General features: G+C 48.3%; 1 protein-coding gene across 1 annotated transcript in view; it reads left to right on the top strand.

Moving 5' to 3' along the window:
• The window catches only part of BRWD1 (bromodomain and WD repeat domain containing 1), an 88,309-nt gene extending 74,370 nt beyond the window's left edge, over positions 1-13,939 (top strand). The window contains exons 34-40 of the mRNA XM_049785383.1: positions 186-332; positions 1,503-1,655; positions 3,775-3,941; positions 5,670-5,884; positions 9,523-9,642; positions 10,179-11,075; positions 12,143-13,939. Of these exons, the coding sequence (XP_049641340.1) occupies positions 186-332; positions 1,503-1,655; positions 3,775-3,941; positions 5,670-5,884; positions 9,523-9,642; positions 10,179-11,075; positions 12,143-13,236 (2,793 nt within the window). The 3' untranslated portion in view covers positions 13,237-13,939. The remainder of the gene's footprint in view (positions 1-185; positions 333-1,502; positions 1,656-3,774; positions 3,942-5,669; positions 5,885-9,522; positions 9,643-10,178; positions 11,076-12,142) is intronic.
• Positions 13,940-16,303: the final 2,364 nt, after the last annotated feature.

Here is a 16,303-nt window from a genome sequence, read left to right as displayed (position 1 = left end):
TTTTTAAACGGGGAGAGCATGAAAAGGAAGGCTTAGAGGGTAACGCATGTAACAAACTCTGGCTTTTCCAGGAAAGTGGCTCATGTAGCCTCAGGACAGCCCGGCTCAGTTCCTCGCTGTCACTGCCACAAGGGTGTGGCCTTCCCTGCGCCAGGCACCTTTCACACTACTAGTGTGTTTTGTAGGCCCGGGACTGGAACAGAAGGAACATGAAAGCATCCGACTATATTGAAAACAACTGGAAGAGACAGTGTAAGGAACTCGTGAACTTGATCTTTCAGTGTGAAGATTCGGAACCATTCAGGCAGCCTGTTGATTTGGTGGAATATCCGGTAAGTTGCCGATGTTGCTGTTTGGAGCTTTTCTTGGTCTGTGGAGAGGAGATCGAGAGGATAGCTGTTTAAACTCGGAGGGTAAGATGTTGAGGATTAATGCTGTCTTTTCGGGGCCGGAGAGATAGCATGGAGGTAAGGCATTTGCCTTTCATGCAGAAGGTCAATTGGTTCGAATCCCGGCGTCCTATATGGTCCCCCAAGCCTGCCAGGAGTGATTTCTGAGCATAGAGCCAGGAGTAACCCCTGAACGCTGCCGGGTTGACCCAAAAACCAAAACCAAAACCAAAACAAAAACAAAAAAATAATGCTGTCTTTTCTCTCTGCCAATATAGCTGCTAGAAAAATCAATTGTTTACAGTGTTCTTGAATTTATAGACACTGGTCGCCATCCATTGAGTAACTAGGAATAGGAGTATGAAACACTGGGAGGAGTCAGTATACCTGGTGACGTAAGGAGGGTCAGCCCCAAGAAAACTAGAATTGGAATAAAAGTAGCTGTACTCTTAAGAGGGGACTGGAGATGAGGTTTCTACTGAAATGAAAAAAGATTAAGCATTGTATATTTACTCTGGAATATTTGAAACTCAAAGGATAGAAAGAGAGTAGTGAAATAGTTCTATGTGCTGCTACCAAGAAGAGCATTTGGGTATAGTTCTTCCTTAATGTGTGGCCCTTCATTAAAACATTTTTTTCAACTTTTTTTTTGGGGGGGGGGTGTTTGGGTCACACCCAGCAGCACTCAGGGGTTACTCCTGGCTCTACACTCAGAAATCACTCCTGGCAGGCTGGGATGCCGGAATTCGAACCACTGTCCTTCTGCATGCAAGGCAAATACTTCTAACAAATGCTCTACTGCTCTGCTATCTCTCCGGCCCCATTATTCAACATATTTAAAAGTCATGAGGTATGGGGCCAGAGAGATAGCATGGAGGTAAGGCATTTGCCCTGCATGCAGAAGGACGATTGTTCAAATTCCGGCATCCCATATGGTCCCCCGAGCCTGCAGGAGTGATTTCTCAGTGTAGAGCCAAGAGTAAGCACTGAGCAGTGCCAGGTGTGACCCAGAAGCCAAAAAAAAAAAAAAAAAAAAAAAGTCATGAGTTATTTACTTTTCTAAAAGCAGGGTTTGGATCTTTCTTTTTTTTTTTTTTTTTCTTTCAAACCCAGGACTATCGGGATATCATAGACACTCCAATGGACTTTGGAACCGTGAGGGAAACTTTAGAAGCAGAAAATTATGACAGCCCCTTGGAGTTTTGCAAAGATATCCGGCTGATATTTAGTAACGCGAAAGCTTACACACCAAACAAAAGATCAAAGGTAATTTAAAGGGGCTTACATGTTAAAAGCGCATGATAGGTCTTTGGAGATGATGATATATATATGATATCTTTATATTATATATATATTATATATATTATATATATATATATTATTTAAATAGAGGCTGGTGGGGAACAATTAGTGCACACAAATCTCAAACTAAAAGCCCTGGTGTGCTAAGCATGTTCTCCACAACTTGAGCTATTGTCCAACCTTGGATTCTACTGGGAAAGACTTGGGGGAAGAGTGGTCAGGTTCTATAGTGTCGGGGCCTTCCCGGTGCCCAGACTCATTTCTGAGCTCGTCCTATCTGTCCACTCTGTGTGTGTTTGTTTTTCTCTGCCCTGGGACCTCACTCAGCACTCGCTGTACCTTTGGAAACCAGAAGTCTTGGGTTTTCCTCCCACTTAGTTTTGTATCCAGATTAATTTGGATTTCAGGATAATTCATTATGGCTTGAGGGTTGACTTTTTCCCTTTCTGTGAAGGGACGAGAAAGTGCCCCTGGGCTGTTTGATTGGGATTAAGTTGACAATGTTGACAGCTTTGGCTTTGGGCAAGCAGTCCCTTAGCCAGGACACTTTTTCTGCACCTCCTGATCCACAAAGGATCAGATTTCATTTATTTTTGTTCAGTACCGTTTGGCAGTAATTTTTTATTTTCAAAAATAAGTCTGAGTTTCTTTCCTCTGTATTCTATGAATACAATTGCTTTCTTCACTTTTGTGATTGTTGATTATAAGTGCTTAGGAACACAATTGGTTTTGTGTGTTAGATCTGAAACACTCTTGTTGGTTCACTTATGACTCAATACTAGTAAAATCTTTGCATAGTTCTCTATAATTTCACTTGCTAAAGCCTGAATGGTGTGCTCTGAATTTTCTGTGTATGTATTTAGGTCTGATGCCCAGTTCTAGCTAGAAAGTAGTGTTGAAGGGCAGATAATACAGTGGTAGGGCATTTGCCTTGCACACCCCCACACCCCATGTAGTCCCACAAGTCCTGCTCAGGAGTGATCCATGAGCAGAGAGGCAGAAGTAAGGCTTGAGCACTGACAGGTTTGCTACTCTGCCCCCTAATATGGATTGTCACTGAAGGAATCCGCATCTCTTTTACCTTTGTAACTGGGGGCTGGAGTGATAGCACAGTGGGTCGAGGGCATTTGCCTTGCATGTAGCCAACCCTGGTTCAATCCCTGACATCTCCAGTCTGCCAGGAGTAATTTCTGAATGCAGAGCCAGGAGTAACTCTGAGTGCTTCCAGGTGTGGCCCAAAAGAAACAGATTAAATAAGTAAATAAACAGTTACCAATAAGAATGGTATAGTGACTGTTGTAAACAGATTAATTATGGAGTCCTGGATAGAGGTGGATGATGGTGAGATGGATGGAGGGGGAGGCCTTTCTCCTCCAGCCTGGGCCATGCTCCTCCAACTCCCTCCAGCCCACGGGTCTGAGGGTTCAGGGGAGCCGCGAGGAAAAGACTCACAGCAGTCAGATTTCAAGAGACATCAGCTTTCTTCAGGCCCTGGCCACCACATGTGGCTCCTACGCTTTAAAACCTTTCAAGTCATCTCCATTCTTAGCCCTGCATTCAACCGATCTCTTCCCCATCTTCCTCTTCACTTCATCTCTCAATGAATCCTCCAATCGATCCCCTTCCTGCCCCTGAGGAAATCCTTTTCTTACCTACCAGGGACCCCTCCCAGAAATGGGCAAGTCTTACCATCAGGTAAGGTAATACAGAAGATGGGGGTGACAGTGACCTCATTAATTACCACATTCACTGCATACAATCGTAGGTTTGATGAGGGCAAAAAAATGGAGTATGGCCATTATGTGAAAACTTAAAATTTATGCTGGTATATTTTAAATGATATTTTGTGCTTTTTTTGTTTTTGTTTTTATGGGCCACGTCTGGCTGTGCTCAGGGGTAATTTCTGGCTTTGCACTCAGAAATCAATCCTGGCAGGTCCGAGGGACCATAGGAGTGCTGGGGATCAAACCTTCGTTTGTCCTGGGTCAGCCGCGTGCAAGGCAACTGCCCTACTGCTATACGACCACACCGGCTCCTTAAACGATATTTTGTAGTTCTAGTTTTTGTTTTCATATCCTTACAGATTTACAGTATGACCTTGAGATTGTCTGCCTTATTTGAAGAAAAAATGAAAAAGATCTCTTCTGATTTTAAAATTGGCCAAAAATATAGTGAAAAACTCAGAAGAAGCCAGAGGTTCAAGCGACGCCAGAACAGTGATCGCGTCTATCAAGCTAACCAAAGTACCAGGTGATTTGGCTATTGCAGCCTTTGAGGAGGGCTTGGTTTGCTTTAAATTATATATGATAACATCTGATTTTTTTTGTTTTGGTTTTTGGGTCACACCCAGCAGTGCTAAAGGGTTACTCCTGGCTCTATGCTCAGAAATCGCTCCTGGCAGGCTCGAGGGACCATATGGGATGCCGGGATTCGAACCATGTCCTTCTGCATTCAAGGCAAATGCATTGCCTCCATGCTATCTCTCTGGCCCCACATCTGATTTATTTTTGTTAAAAGTCATTAGAAAAAAAGAAGAAAAAGTTATTAGATAAGCGTATTCAGAGAGAATACTCTTTTTATTTTAAAATTTGGGTCACCCCTGGCAGGCTCCTGGGACCATTAGGATATGGAATTTGAACCACTGTCAGTCCTGCCTGGCCTAGTGCAAGGCAAACTCCCTACTGCTATGCTATTGCTCTGGCTCGAATAGTCTTTTTTTTTTTGTTTTTTTTTTTTTGTTTTTTTGGGCCACACCCGGTGGCGCTCAGGGGTTACTCCTGGCTATGCGCTCAGAAGTCGCTCCTGGCTTGGGGGACCATATGGGACGCCGGGGGATCGAACCGCGGTCCGTCTCCTAGGCTAGCGCAGGTAAGGCTTACCTTACCTCCAGCGCCACCGCCCGGCCCCTTTTTTTTTTTTTTTTTTAATGGCCTGAAAGTATGTGTTTTAGGGCCCAGCACTTAATAGAAATCCTTTCTTCCCACCCTGTCAGCATTGTCCTACAGTCTGTCTTGTCTTTCCATGATGTTCTATCATTGGCTGTTGCTAGGAACTGACTGTGCCGTCCCAGGGTTTGAACCAGAGGATCCCAGATTCAGAGCCTGTGCTCTCTCCCTTTGAAATGTCTCTCTGGCCCCTGTCCTCGCCAAGCCATTGCAATTAGGAAGTCCACTCGGTTCCTTGCTCAGCGGGCTTCCCCTACTTTGTGCTCGAAGTTCCCCAACTGGGTCTTTTTTTTTTTCTTTTTTGTGACACACACTGTGGCATATTCCTGGCTCAGAGCTCAGAAGTTAGACCTGGCAAACTTGAAGGACCCTATTTGATTCTGGAGATCGAAAACCCGGGTCCATCCTGGGTCTTCCTTGTATGAGGCAAATGCCCTACCGCTGTGCTGTCGCTCTGGCCTCAGCTGGGTGATTTCTTTGCAGCTGATGCCTGCATGGCCAGCGTCTTACCCACCCAGTCTCTTCAGTCCCTTTCTTTTGCCTTAATCTGAAGAACTGAACACAGTCAGTGTAGTTCAGTCTAGAATAAAATGATGTCCCATGAAGAATGGGTGTCACAAAGGGGGTGTTGTGGGGCCAGAGAGATAGCATGGAGGTAAGGCATGTTACCTTTCATGCAGAAGGTCATTGTTTCAAATCTCGTCATCCCATTTGGTTCCCCGAGCCTGCCAGGAGCGATTTCTGAGCGTGGAGCCAGGAGGAACCCCTGAGTGCTGCCGGGTGTGACCCAAAAAAACTGAAAATAAATAAATAAATAAAAAGAAAGAAAGAAAGAAAGGAAGGAAGGAAGGAAGGAAGGAAGGAAGGAAGGAAGGAAGGAAGGAAGGAAGGAAAGAAAGAAAGAGAAAAAAAAGGGGTGTTGTAATAGCTTGGTCTGAAACTGCCCCAGGTTTAAGAGATATGCGCCTTTGACTCGGGCCTGGTCTGTGCTGTGCTGTGCAGTTCAGCATCCTTTGTTCTTGTCTTTGGTCAGAAACAGCAAGCAGAAGCGGTTCAAATCTCAGAGGAAAGTCCTTCCTGAGCGGGCCACTTCCCCCGCACAGGGCACCTCCAGTCGGGCAGCTCAGTCTGCTAGCCGCAGGGCGAGTGTCTCTTCAGTGGTCACCTCGGACTCCGATTCCACTGGGTCGTCCGATAGGCTGCAGAAAAGTCGACCTTCCCTGCTGACAAATGAGTCTGCATCGTCAGGTGAGAATGGGGGACAGGAGCTTGCAACACTGCCAATTCCTGGGGTTGCAGAAACCAGAGACCCTGACTGTCACATTGCTTAGTGCTCACGGGCCAAGAGAAGGGACAAATAGGAACCTGTATATCTGTGTCCCTGCTGTACAGTCACTTGGGATGCACACGGGACTCCTTCAGATTCTGAATAATGTGTCAGTCATGCAAATTTGCACTTGTTTCTTTTGTTGTTGTCTGTGAGTTTATTGGGGATACACGGTACGGTCCTGGTTTACATTTAAAGCAGACTCACTTAAGTTCTCAGCTGACTGGTGGGACTGGCTGTGGCTGTCGCTGGCTGTTGGCTGTTATACAGATATGCTTGTGTGAGAACTAGAATCACCGTGGCCAGGAGCAGCAGGAGGAAAAGGCAGCTGCGCTGGAAAGGTCTTGAGCAGCTTTTTTGTGACAATAGGAACCACGGTTGGGTTTTAGGGAGCCTGGGGAGACAGGCGACGGGGGGTGCAGAGGGTTGCAAGAGAGGGAGCCAGCCCATGACACAGGCATCTCCGAGGGGAGCAAGGGATCTGGGGCCAGTGTCTGCAGCTCAGGTATTTGTCCTCTAAGGGAGAAGGTGGCTGTGTTCCTGGAGTCTGTTTTGTCTTTTCTGTATATTCCACCGTACAGATACTCCTCGCTTAAATGACGAGAAAGATCAAGCTGAAAGCTTCCACTTGTTTTCATTTGCATAGGTTGTGTCATTTACACACAGTACTGCAATGGATTACAGAACATAAAGTTAGTAAAGTAGGTCCATTAAAGCACCAAAAACCACAGTACTGTACTGTAGAGTGTACAAGATGGAAAAAGGATATTTAAAATAAAATAATTCTGGAGGCCGGATCTTGCCAGGTATGGGGTTTGGGGAGGCCCCATACCAGAGCCTTTCTCCCTAGCCTGGAGTGCTGGGAGGCTTGGCAGGCCCCCAGCCGTCCCCGTCTTTCTCCCCTGGACTCCAAGCCCTCCCTGGGTGCCAGCCCAGATGACCAGAAATGGGTTCAGGTGACTCTTAGCAGTCCTCAGGCGTCCCCCCACCCTCCGTACTCCATGGGGGAGGTGCATGTGGAGGAGGGCGGACAAAATAAAAAAATAAAGTAACGGTGAATTTATGGTCGTAAGTGAGCAGTTGCTAAACAGGTAGGTCGTTAGGCGAGGAGAATCTGTATTCCAGAACAGCCTGGAGCGTAAAGGGCTAGGGAGGTCGGGTTTGCTGCGCCTGGGCAGACACTGGAGCCTGTTCACTCAGGAACAATGGCGGGGACACCACTCTTATCTCTTCACCCCCAGTGGTGCCTGTAGAAATGACCTTTCCTGGATTGGCAGCATGAGCTTGTCAGAAAAAAGACTTTAAAAAGTTCTGCTGGGACTGGAGCCTTGGGTAAAGCGCTGGCCAAAGTCCTGGCCTTGTCCACGGCCAACCTGAGTTCCATCCCCGGCATCCCATATGGACCGCTTGAGCCTGCCAGGGTTGATTCCTGAATGCAGGGACAGGAGTAACCCCAGAGCACTTCTCAACACCCCTACCTCCCCCACCCACCATAAAAAACAGAAAGCAGTGGGCATGCTGAAGGTTTATAGAAGGGCTGCCAGGCAGAGTATCATCCAGCATTCCCCTTAGGCAGAGTCAGTCAGAAACAGGTCCGGCAGGAATGGTGGGCTAGCAGGAGGGGTGACAGGCTGTTTTAAAGTGAATGAGGACAGGACTGCTGGAAGCTGCAGGAAGTCTATAAGAAAACAGCTTGGCAGGAGATAAAATGGTTATTTTTGAATGCCACGGGAATGCCTCCTAACTTCTGTAAGACTTCAGCATTCAAAAAAAATTTGTATAATTAACAATCGCCAATTGTTTAAAAACTTTTAAACTGAACTTAAATGATTTTTCTTAAACTTGTTAGTTATTATTTTTTTTTTTTATGTAAGATTTCCCCTTTACTTAGTGTGCCTTTGCAGGGAGAAGTGGTGCTACATTATAATATCTGTATATTTGTGGGTGGATTGATGGGATAACCAAAACAGGTCACATACCCAAAAACGAGGGGGAAAAAAAAAGAAAAAAAAAAAGGGAATTAAAAAAAGTATGTGCTCACCAATATATATGTAGGACAATCATTTAAAAAAGATAAAGAAATAAATTAAAAACAAAACAAAACAAAAACAAAAAACAAAACAAAAAAAATAAGTAAAAATAAAATAAGTTAGCGAAGTTTTTAAGAAACCAAAGTGGTGCAGAGGACTACCTTACATTTGGGGGAGAGCAGGTAAGAGGTGGTGTATTACAGGTTTTTTTTTTTTTTCCTTTTGGTTTTTGGGCCACACCCAGTAACGCTCAGGGGTTACTCCTGGCTATGTGTTCAGAAGTTGCTCCTGGCTTGGGGGGACCATATGGGACACTGGGGGGATCGAACCGTGGTCCGTCCAAGGCTAGCGCAGGCAAGGCAGGCACCTTACCTTTAGCGCCACCGCCCGGCCCCGTATTACAGGTTTTATGCCTATGTTGGAAGTACAGTTTTTCCCATTGTCTTTTGGGTTTTTCTTGTGGTGTGTGGGTTCCCAGGCATCTTCCTAACACATCCCCTGACCTTCTTCAGATTATTAAAATTTGCGGCAGGGAGGTCTTGGAAGAGTTCTTGCACTGGGGATACTTTTGGACCTAGGCCCAGTTTCATATAGTTATAGTTTCATATAGTTTCATATAGTTATAGATATGTTTTTTTTAAAGTTTAAATTATGATCCTTATTGCTTGCACAAAAGATAGATCTAAATGGAAAATAGGCTAAATAAATATCAATCAGCTATTTGTTTAAGAATTTGCTTCCCCTCCCCCCATCCTGCCAGGTTCCTCTTTATCCTTCCCGCCATCAAAATGTGTTTATGCTCCCATTGGTTAAAATTGTTGTACTTGTATAAATAATGTTTTATTGAAAAAAAAAATAAAGAGAGAACAAAATGCAAAAAAAAAACAAAAAAACAAAACAGAAAGCAGGTATGATTTCTTAGCTGTGGAGGAAGTGAATGGTGGGCCGATGATCCCTCCTCCCCACCTCCGCATTCTCATAGATGCCCCTGTGAGGGTCCCTTGCCTTTGAGCTCACAGACTCCCAGCACCACACCAGGTTCCGGAAGGGCATGTTCCAGTGAACCTGAAGACTGATCACGTGAGCCCTGGCCTCAGCTTACACAGGGCTTGCATTACGTTCTGTGTTTATGCAAAAAGATGATATCTCAGTTAGATGCCAAGTGCCAGAGAGGCTACAGGAAGGGCATTTGCCTTGTAAGGAGCTGACCATCCTCCATCCCCAGATAGGTCCCCCGAGAACAGCCAAGAGAAACACCTGATTGCCAGGTGTTGACTAGACCGCAAACACCCCCCAGAAAAAAAAAGAATGCCAAATATGTACTTGAATACTAAAATTTTGGGGTTTGTGCTTTCTTCTGTTCTCGGTGTTTTGAGACTGGGGGAAGGTACCGCGCTGAGGTGTGGGGAGACCAGAGCCCACAAAGTGCTGGCATTGGCAGAGAAGAGAGAAGAGGATGAATCGTGAGCTGTTGTTCCTCTCCTAGAGAGAGTGGGCAGGTCCCTCAGATGCTTCTTTGTTCTCTACAGCCTCCGACACGTCAGAGGACAGCAGGGCCGGCTCCAGAGCTGGGGAGCCCTCGAGAAGCGGCCACCTGCGCGTGACCAGGACCCGTGCTGCCCAGAGGAACTTGGGGAGAAGGCCCAGGGGTATGTCTGCTGGGGGGCCAGTGCCAGGGTTCATGCAGTGCAGCAAGAGCCCGAACCAGGCTCCTCAAGGAGACAGTTGTGTGGGTGGTTTGGAGGGACCAGGAGATAGGGAAAGGGATAGATAGACTGTGGAAGAGCTGACTCATTTGGGTGATGGGGACTCTAGGGCGGGCACTTTCAGCAATCACTGTCCACGAGGGTCTGCAGGTGCTTCCATGTTGCTGGGGCTATGGGTGATGCAGGTGCCGGCCTGGCTGAGCCTGCGTTCTCCCCCTCTTCCTTCTCCCCTTCCCCTCCTCTCTCTCTTCTCTTCCCTCTCCTCTCCCTCTGTTTGGTCTTTGGGCTGTACCCAACTGTGTTGCAGCCTTTTTCCTAGCTCTGCAGTCAGGGATCACTCCTGGCAGTGCCTGAGGGACCCGACAGGGTGCCTGGGATCAAACCCGAATCACCCACTTGCAAAGGTGAACACCCTCCCCTGCCCGCCGTGCTACCCTTTTAGCCCCCAGTCCCTCTGATGTGGATGTTTCTGTTTCTAGGCCAAGTCTGTTTGGAGAACGGCTGTGGCCGGAAGGCTACTCGAAAGCGAGTGTACGTGAGCGACTCTGACCACACGACGCCAGAGGCTGCTGAGCGTCCACCGGGCCGGGCTGGGGGCAACCGTAAAGTGCCACGCAGGTGTGCGGCTGTGGCGGCCAACAAGATCAAGCTCATGAGCGATGCTGAGGGCAACTCCAGCTCTGAGAGCGCCTGCTCTGGGCGCAGGCTGCCCCACCGCACGGCCTCGGCCGTGGCCAGGAAACGGTTACTGCACAACTCCGAGGACGAGCAGAGCCTCAAATCAGAAGTGGAGGAGGAGGAGCAGCGGCAGCAGCGCCAAGCTGAGCAGACTGCCATCTCATGCATGGCCAACGGGCTGGACAGCGGGGACTCGGAATCAGAGAGCAACTTGCAGGTGGCCAGGAAGAACTGGCATGCCATTGGCTCCAAACCCCATCTCCCGGCCCCTGCCAAGACCAAGTTCCTAAAAATTGAGTCTTCTGAAGACGATAGGAAGAGTCCTGAGTTGGAGCCGCCCAGCAGCCCGTGGCTTAGAGGCACCAGCCCCTCGACGTCTGGGCAGACCTTCAAGCCCCAGAGTGCGTCTGAGGCTGAGGCCAAGCCCAGCACTGGCCCCAGAGAGGGTGCAGATCAGAAGCTTGGAGCCAGCCGGAGGAATGCCACTTTCCTGAAGAAAGCCAAGATTTTCAGTGACTCTGAGGACTCGGAATCCGAAAACCAAGATCCCGGAGATGACCCAGAACGGAGTCCTGCTGCTGGGTCGCTGCCAGTTGAGCCCAGGCCCGGCTCCCAGCACTGCTCAGGACACGGCTCTGAGGCTGGGTCAGAGTCAGGCAGTGACCAGCCCAAGGGAAACACCAGCAGTTCTGTGAAAGGTAATTAGAGTTTGGGTGTGGAGCACTGACTGACCCGCTTGTGCCTTTTCCTTTGAGCCTTACCCCTCCACCCCCTTCCCTTGGCTCCCCAGCCCTGCCTGCTTCCTACCAACCCTTCATCAGCCTCTGCTGCTCCATGTCTGTGTTCTTCGGTGTGATCCGGGGAATATGGCGGTTGTCGTTAGGGGAGATGATGACCGTGGTGTTAGTTTTTCTGGTGTCGAGGCAGACAGTTCCTATGCTGCGAGTCACCACCTCAAGCTCCCAAAGTCCTTCCTAGGTGAGCTCCATCATTAATGGGTGTGGTCTCACCCATTCTCAGTGCTGAAGCACTCTTCCATTTTATTCATCTGTACTTGTGGCCAGGGGGAGCTGTTGAGCAACATGCAGGGGCATAAGGCAGCCAAAGCCAAGATTAAAATGGGGGGAGGGCGGGTGGTGGTGGCTGGAGCAATAGCAAAGTGGGGAGGGTTCTTGCCTTGTACACGGCTGACCTGGGTTTGAGCCCTGTATTCCATATGGTCTTCTGAGCACAGCATCCACCCCCGGGGCTAGTGGGGGATAATAAATAAGTAGTGGGGATGGTGAGAAAGGACAGCAGGAGGATGCTTCCCTCATATCCTGTATGATCCCCTGAGCCTGCCAAGAGTGATCCTTAAATGCAGAGCCAGGAATAAGCCCTGAGCAAGTGCTGGGTGTGCCACTAACACCCCCCTAAATAAAAAAATGATTAAAAGGGGTTGGTGCTGGGGTCCAAGGATAGAGCATAGGCTTGACATCTCTCAGGTCCCCACATGCAGTCCCCAAACCTGCCCTCTCCCAGATCCTTCACTGCAGACATGGCTGCAGCGTCAATGCCTCAGCAGTGGTGAAGGGTTTGGGGTCTGTTCTTGGGTGCAGCTAGTCTGTACAGAGAAGCCAGCCTGTCCCGGCTTGCATCCACAAACTCCCAAGAGAGGCGAGCCCTGAGTTCTGCTTGATTTGACTGCGGGGCTGGCATTGCATGGACCCCATTATTTTTATCTACTAGAGACCTAAGGAGGATTTCTTTCCTTTCTATTTTGCAGATCCTGTGCCACAAGACCTCGGTCCACGCCGGCGGGTCCCCAGGAAACGGGTCTGCTCCAGTGACTCTGACAGCACCTCCAGGGAGGTGAAGAAACCGTCCCAGGCCAGGAGTGGTCTCCGGCGGATTCCCCGAAGGTGCGCAAGTATGGCTGCCCGCCAGAGTTGGCTGCGGAGCAGCACCGTGACTGTGTGCACCCGCAGCAGGGACAGCAGAAAACAGGCCCCGTCCACACCTCCCCCAGCCCCGCAGGCCTCCAGTGACTCGGAGGGAGGGCATCGCTGCACTGCACCACCTGACAGGGATGATGCCATGGGCAGGAGGCTGAGCACTGGCCAGTCTGCAGGTGCTGACTCTGAATCTGAAGGCGCCTGTGATTCCCAGCCCAGGGGCCAGCCTGAGACTCCCAAGGCCCCTTCTCCCATCAAGAATTCCTTCTCCGGATCTTGCGGGGAAGCTGCCAAAAGCCATAGGCCCGAGGGTGAGTCGAGCCAGAGATTGGCACAGGCGCGGAAGGTGCTAGCTGAGAGCAGCTTCGAGGAAGAGCTGAGTTACGGCCTGCGCAGGTGGAATGGCCGGCGGTTGCGGACCTACGGGAAGGCGCCTTTCAGTACGGCGCCAGACGGGGCCCAGGAGCCCCTGGAGGCTGGGAGGAAGAGGCTGCACCCTGAGGCTGAGGGCCAGAGTCCCTCGGGAGCCACTGAGGCCTCAAAGTGTGGGCCGGAGTCCCAGCGGGCTCCAGCCGAGTCCGACCTGGGCTCTGCCACCGAGTCAGAGGCTGAGTGCCCCGTGGATGCAAAAACCAAGACGCTGAGACCAAAAGGCAAAGCCAGAGGAGCCCGGAGAGGTCAGCCGTGGGCAGCAAACGCAGCCAACAAGGTGAGGCCCGGGAGGCCGCAACGTCGGACCAAGCGGCCCCGTCTCCACGTAGAAGACAACGACTGGGAGGACTTGGACTCGGCGCAGTCGAAGCAGGTGCTTCGGCGGTCCAAAATCAGAACTCGCAACCAGGGTCGCAGGACTGTGCGGTACCACGACGGCGACGACGAGAGGATCTTCGAGAATGTGATGGATTCTGACGATTGCACCTTATGACCTGAGTGAGGGCAGCCAGCCCACCAAGCACGGGACGGGCTGGCCTTCGTGGGGAAGGCTGGCTGTGGAGGTTATTTTTTTGTCCTACAATTCAGGGAATATATTTATATTTTTCTATGAAAAGTTCTGAATGTGACTCAAATCATGACTGTTATTTTTATTTGCACTTGCTTGCCTTCGTAGCAGCATTCAGCACAGGTGCCAAAACATGCTTCGTTTTGGGGGGGGGGTGCAGAGGTCGCAGTGGACAGTATTGAAGGGCCATCCTGCAGAGCTGAGAGCGAGTCACCTGACCAGCGTCGGCAGTTGTTTCTGGAATTGGCAGGTGGGGCGGGCGCTGCTCTCTTTCATAGCCCTGTCCTAGGGGTGCGATGACTGTTCCTTCCCCGTGACACATGTTTACAGGTTCTCCAGGACTGTCAAGACTGTGATGTGCAGACAGACCGTTCCAATCATGGGAGGCGTGACCCTGATGAAGTGGGCGAGGTACCTGCCTACCAGTCTCCCTTCCCTGGCTACTGAGTAGAATGCATTAGACCAGACTGGGTCCTTCTTGTGGAAATGGTGTGCTGTTTTTTTTCTTCTTTTTCCCCCCTTCTTTTCTTTTCTCTGTTTCCTACTCTTTCCTCCTTTTTAAAGAAAAATATCACTTTTATTTTATAAACTTGAATTTATAAAGTGCAGGTAAATTATTAATTTTTTTGGATTGTATGTTTTAAACCTCAAAGGCCATACCATAGCCTAGCTTTTTTTTCTGCTCTCTCTCTCTCTCTCTCTCTCTCTCTCTCTCTCTCTCTCTCTCTCTCTCTCCCTCTCTCTCTCCCTCTCCCCCCTCCCTCCCTTCGTTCCCTCTCCCCCCTCCCTTCGCTCCCTCTTCCCCCCCTCTCTCCCTCCCTCCCTTCGCTCCCTCTTCCCCCCTCCCTCTCCCCCCCCCCCCCCCGTCTCTCCCCCCCTTTCACTCAATTGTGCACCAACAAAATTGCTCTTCTGATTTGTTCTTTCCCAGTTCTCCTGGTTTTCATGCAGGGGGTTTGTTTAATCAAACTCTTGGTCTTCCATAGTTCTTACTCTGTGATATAGAGGAGTTTGTGTGCCTTAGGGTAGGTATAGGGAAAGTGTGTTTTCTCCTAGAGTGTACAGGGCTAAAAGAGTTATTTAAATTCTATGTTGTCCCCATATGTTCATCCCCCCCCCCACTCCCGTTTCTGTTGGAAATGGTAGCACCGAATTTCATTAGTGCAATCGCAAAGCTCATCCAGTGGGTTGGACGCTCAGTCATCCATGTCCTGCCCCGCTTTGGTGTCCTAGCTCCCCACTGCCATGTGCAATTCCAAGCATCCTTTGTGGGCCAAGGCAGATCAGAGTATTTTCTTAGTGACCTCTCGCCCAAGTGGAAGAAAAGGGTCATGTTTTGTGGAAAACGAATTTTTGGGATCCATTTCAAGCAAAACTTGATCGTCAAATCCCCCAGTTCACACTGATTATCAAATCATATTTGGTTTTGCCTGTTTTTTCTTTCATTGTTTTTACTTGATGGGGCTACGCTGAACATTGCGGGTGGCTGCCCCTAGCATTTTGTGCCTGCAGAGGGGCTCTTCAAATGGTTGACCTGTTCGCAGCACGGGACTCCCACACTGCTTCTGCTTTCAGACTAAAGAATCCTTGGTTCCTACAGATGCTTTTGATGGCATATAGGGCAGGAAGTAGGCAGAGGCCAGCTTTGGAGAAGGTTCAGAGGTTTCCCGGGGATATCCTTGAGGGAGGCCCTTGCTCTTTCTCTTCAAGGGGAGGACCTTTTTTTGGTTGATGCCAATGAAGTCAGGAGAGCATCTGCTACCCTGATGGTGGCTCGTCACCAACGAGCTCAGGTCTTTCTCAGAACCACACACTTAGGTGGCAGATGAGTCTAGCTGATTGTCCTTGGTTACGACCTGAAAGAGGTTAATGGTCTGCTCTTTACTTGCCTAATTTAAAAAAAAAAAAAGAAAGATGATAGATGTCATAGTCAATAATTTATTTAAGTTCCTCGTAAGCTTTTTCGTTTTATATCTATTCTCAGGGTTATAACTCCATGTTTACCATCATCTGCAAAAAGGTACCAAAAAAATCCATAAGTAAATACGGGGTACACTGATAAATACGTAAATTATTTGGGTAAAGTGCTACTCGGACCACTTAGCTTTCCTCAGTAGAACCGGTCTTTTGAGCTGAATTTCCTTCTGGTCTAGAGTGAGCTGGTCAACCAATTAATTTTTTATTTTGTCCAAATAACTAGGTTTTTTGTGTGTGTGGGCAGAGACGCATTTTGGTCTTATTTGTAAAAACAAAATGTTAGGACTGACTGGGCAGCTTCGAAAGCATGATTGATCGGCACTGGTAGGAGTTTAAGTTCTAAAGTAAAACACAAGGGATCACAGAAGCATTTTTACGGGGTTTTTTTGGTCATGGTGCTATTACTAAGTTAACTTTGAATATATGATGCACACACTCCTAAGTACCTGTAGGGAAAATGAATAAATGAGTAGATGCAAATGTTTACATTGAGCACTAGAACATGTTTGGCTTTTCTTCTCTTTCTGCGAAATGTGCAGGGATTAAAATGCACAGCTGTACTTTAAGGTTGGGGATCAGTTTCTTTTTTTTCTTTTGTTCTTTGTTTTGTTTTTGGTTGATGATGAAAAATGACAAGTGGTTACACATGGACGTGAACTGACCTGAAAGTGCTCTGGCTTTTCATTGCACTGGAAGTCACTTGACGGTGTGTAGAAAAGAAGAGACTGCTGTGATTGTCTGTCCAAAGTCCTATGATTTTACTCATTTATGGCTTAAAAGGAGGTTTGAAGTATATGGATTTGATTGTTGAAGCCTTGGAAAGACTACCAAGCATATTACATATTAAGAAAATATTTCAAACATTTCAAAAGTAGATGAGGTTTATGAAGCTTTTTTTAAGATTCTAATTTAGAAATAATCTTGGACAGTGTGTAGTCACTTGTGAATAAAAGGAAAAAGTTTATGCCGTTTTCAGAGAATTCCTAGGTGGGCTTGCTTCCTTATTTTTATTTTT

The sequence above is a fragment of the Suncus etruscus genome, chromosome 13 (assembly GCF_024139225.1).
Source record: "Suncus etruscus isolate mSunEtr1 chromosome 13, mSunEtr1.pri.cur, whole genome shotgun sequence".
Taxonomy (NCBI): Eukaryota; Metazoa; Chordata; class Mammalia; order Eulipotyphla; family Soricidae; genus Suncus; species Suncus etruscus.
Note: the sequence above shows the minus strand (reverse complement) of the source record. Positions and strands in the feature narration are given on the sequence as shown.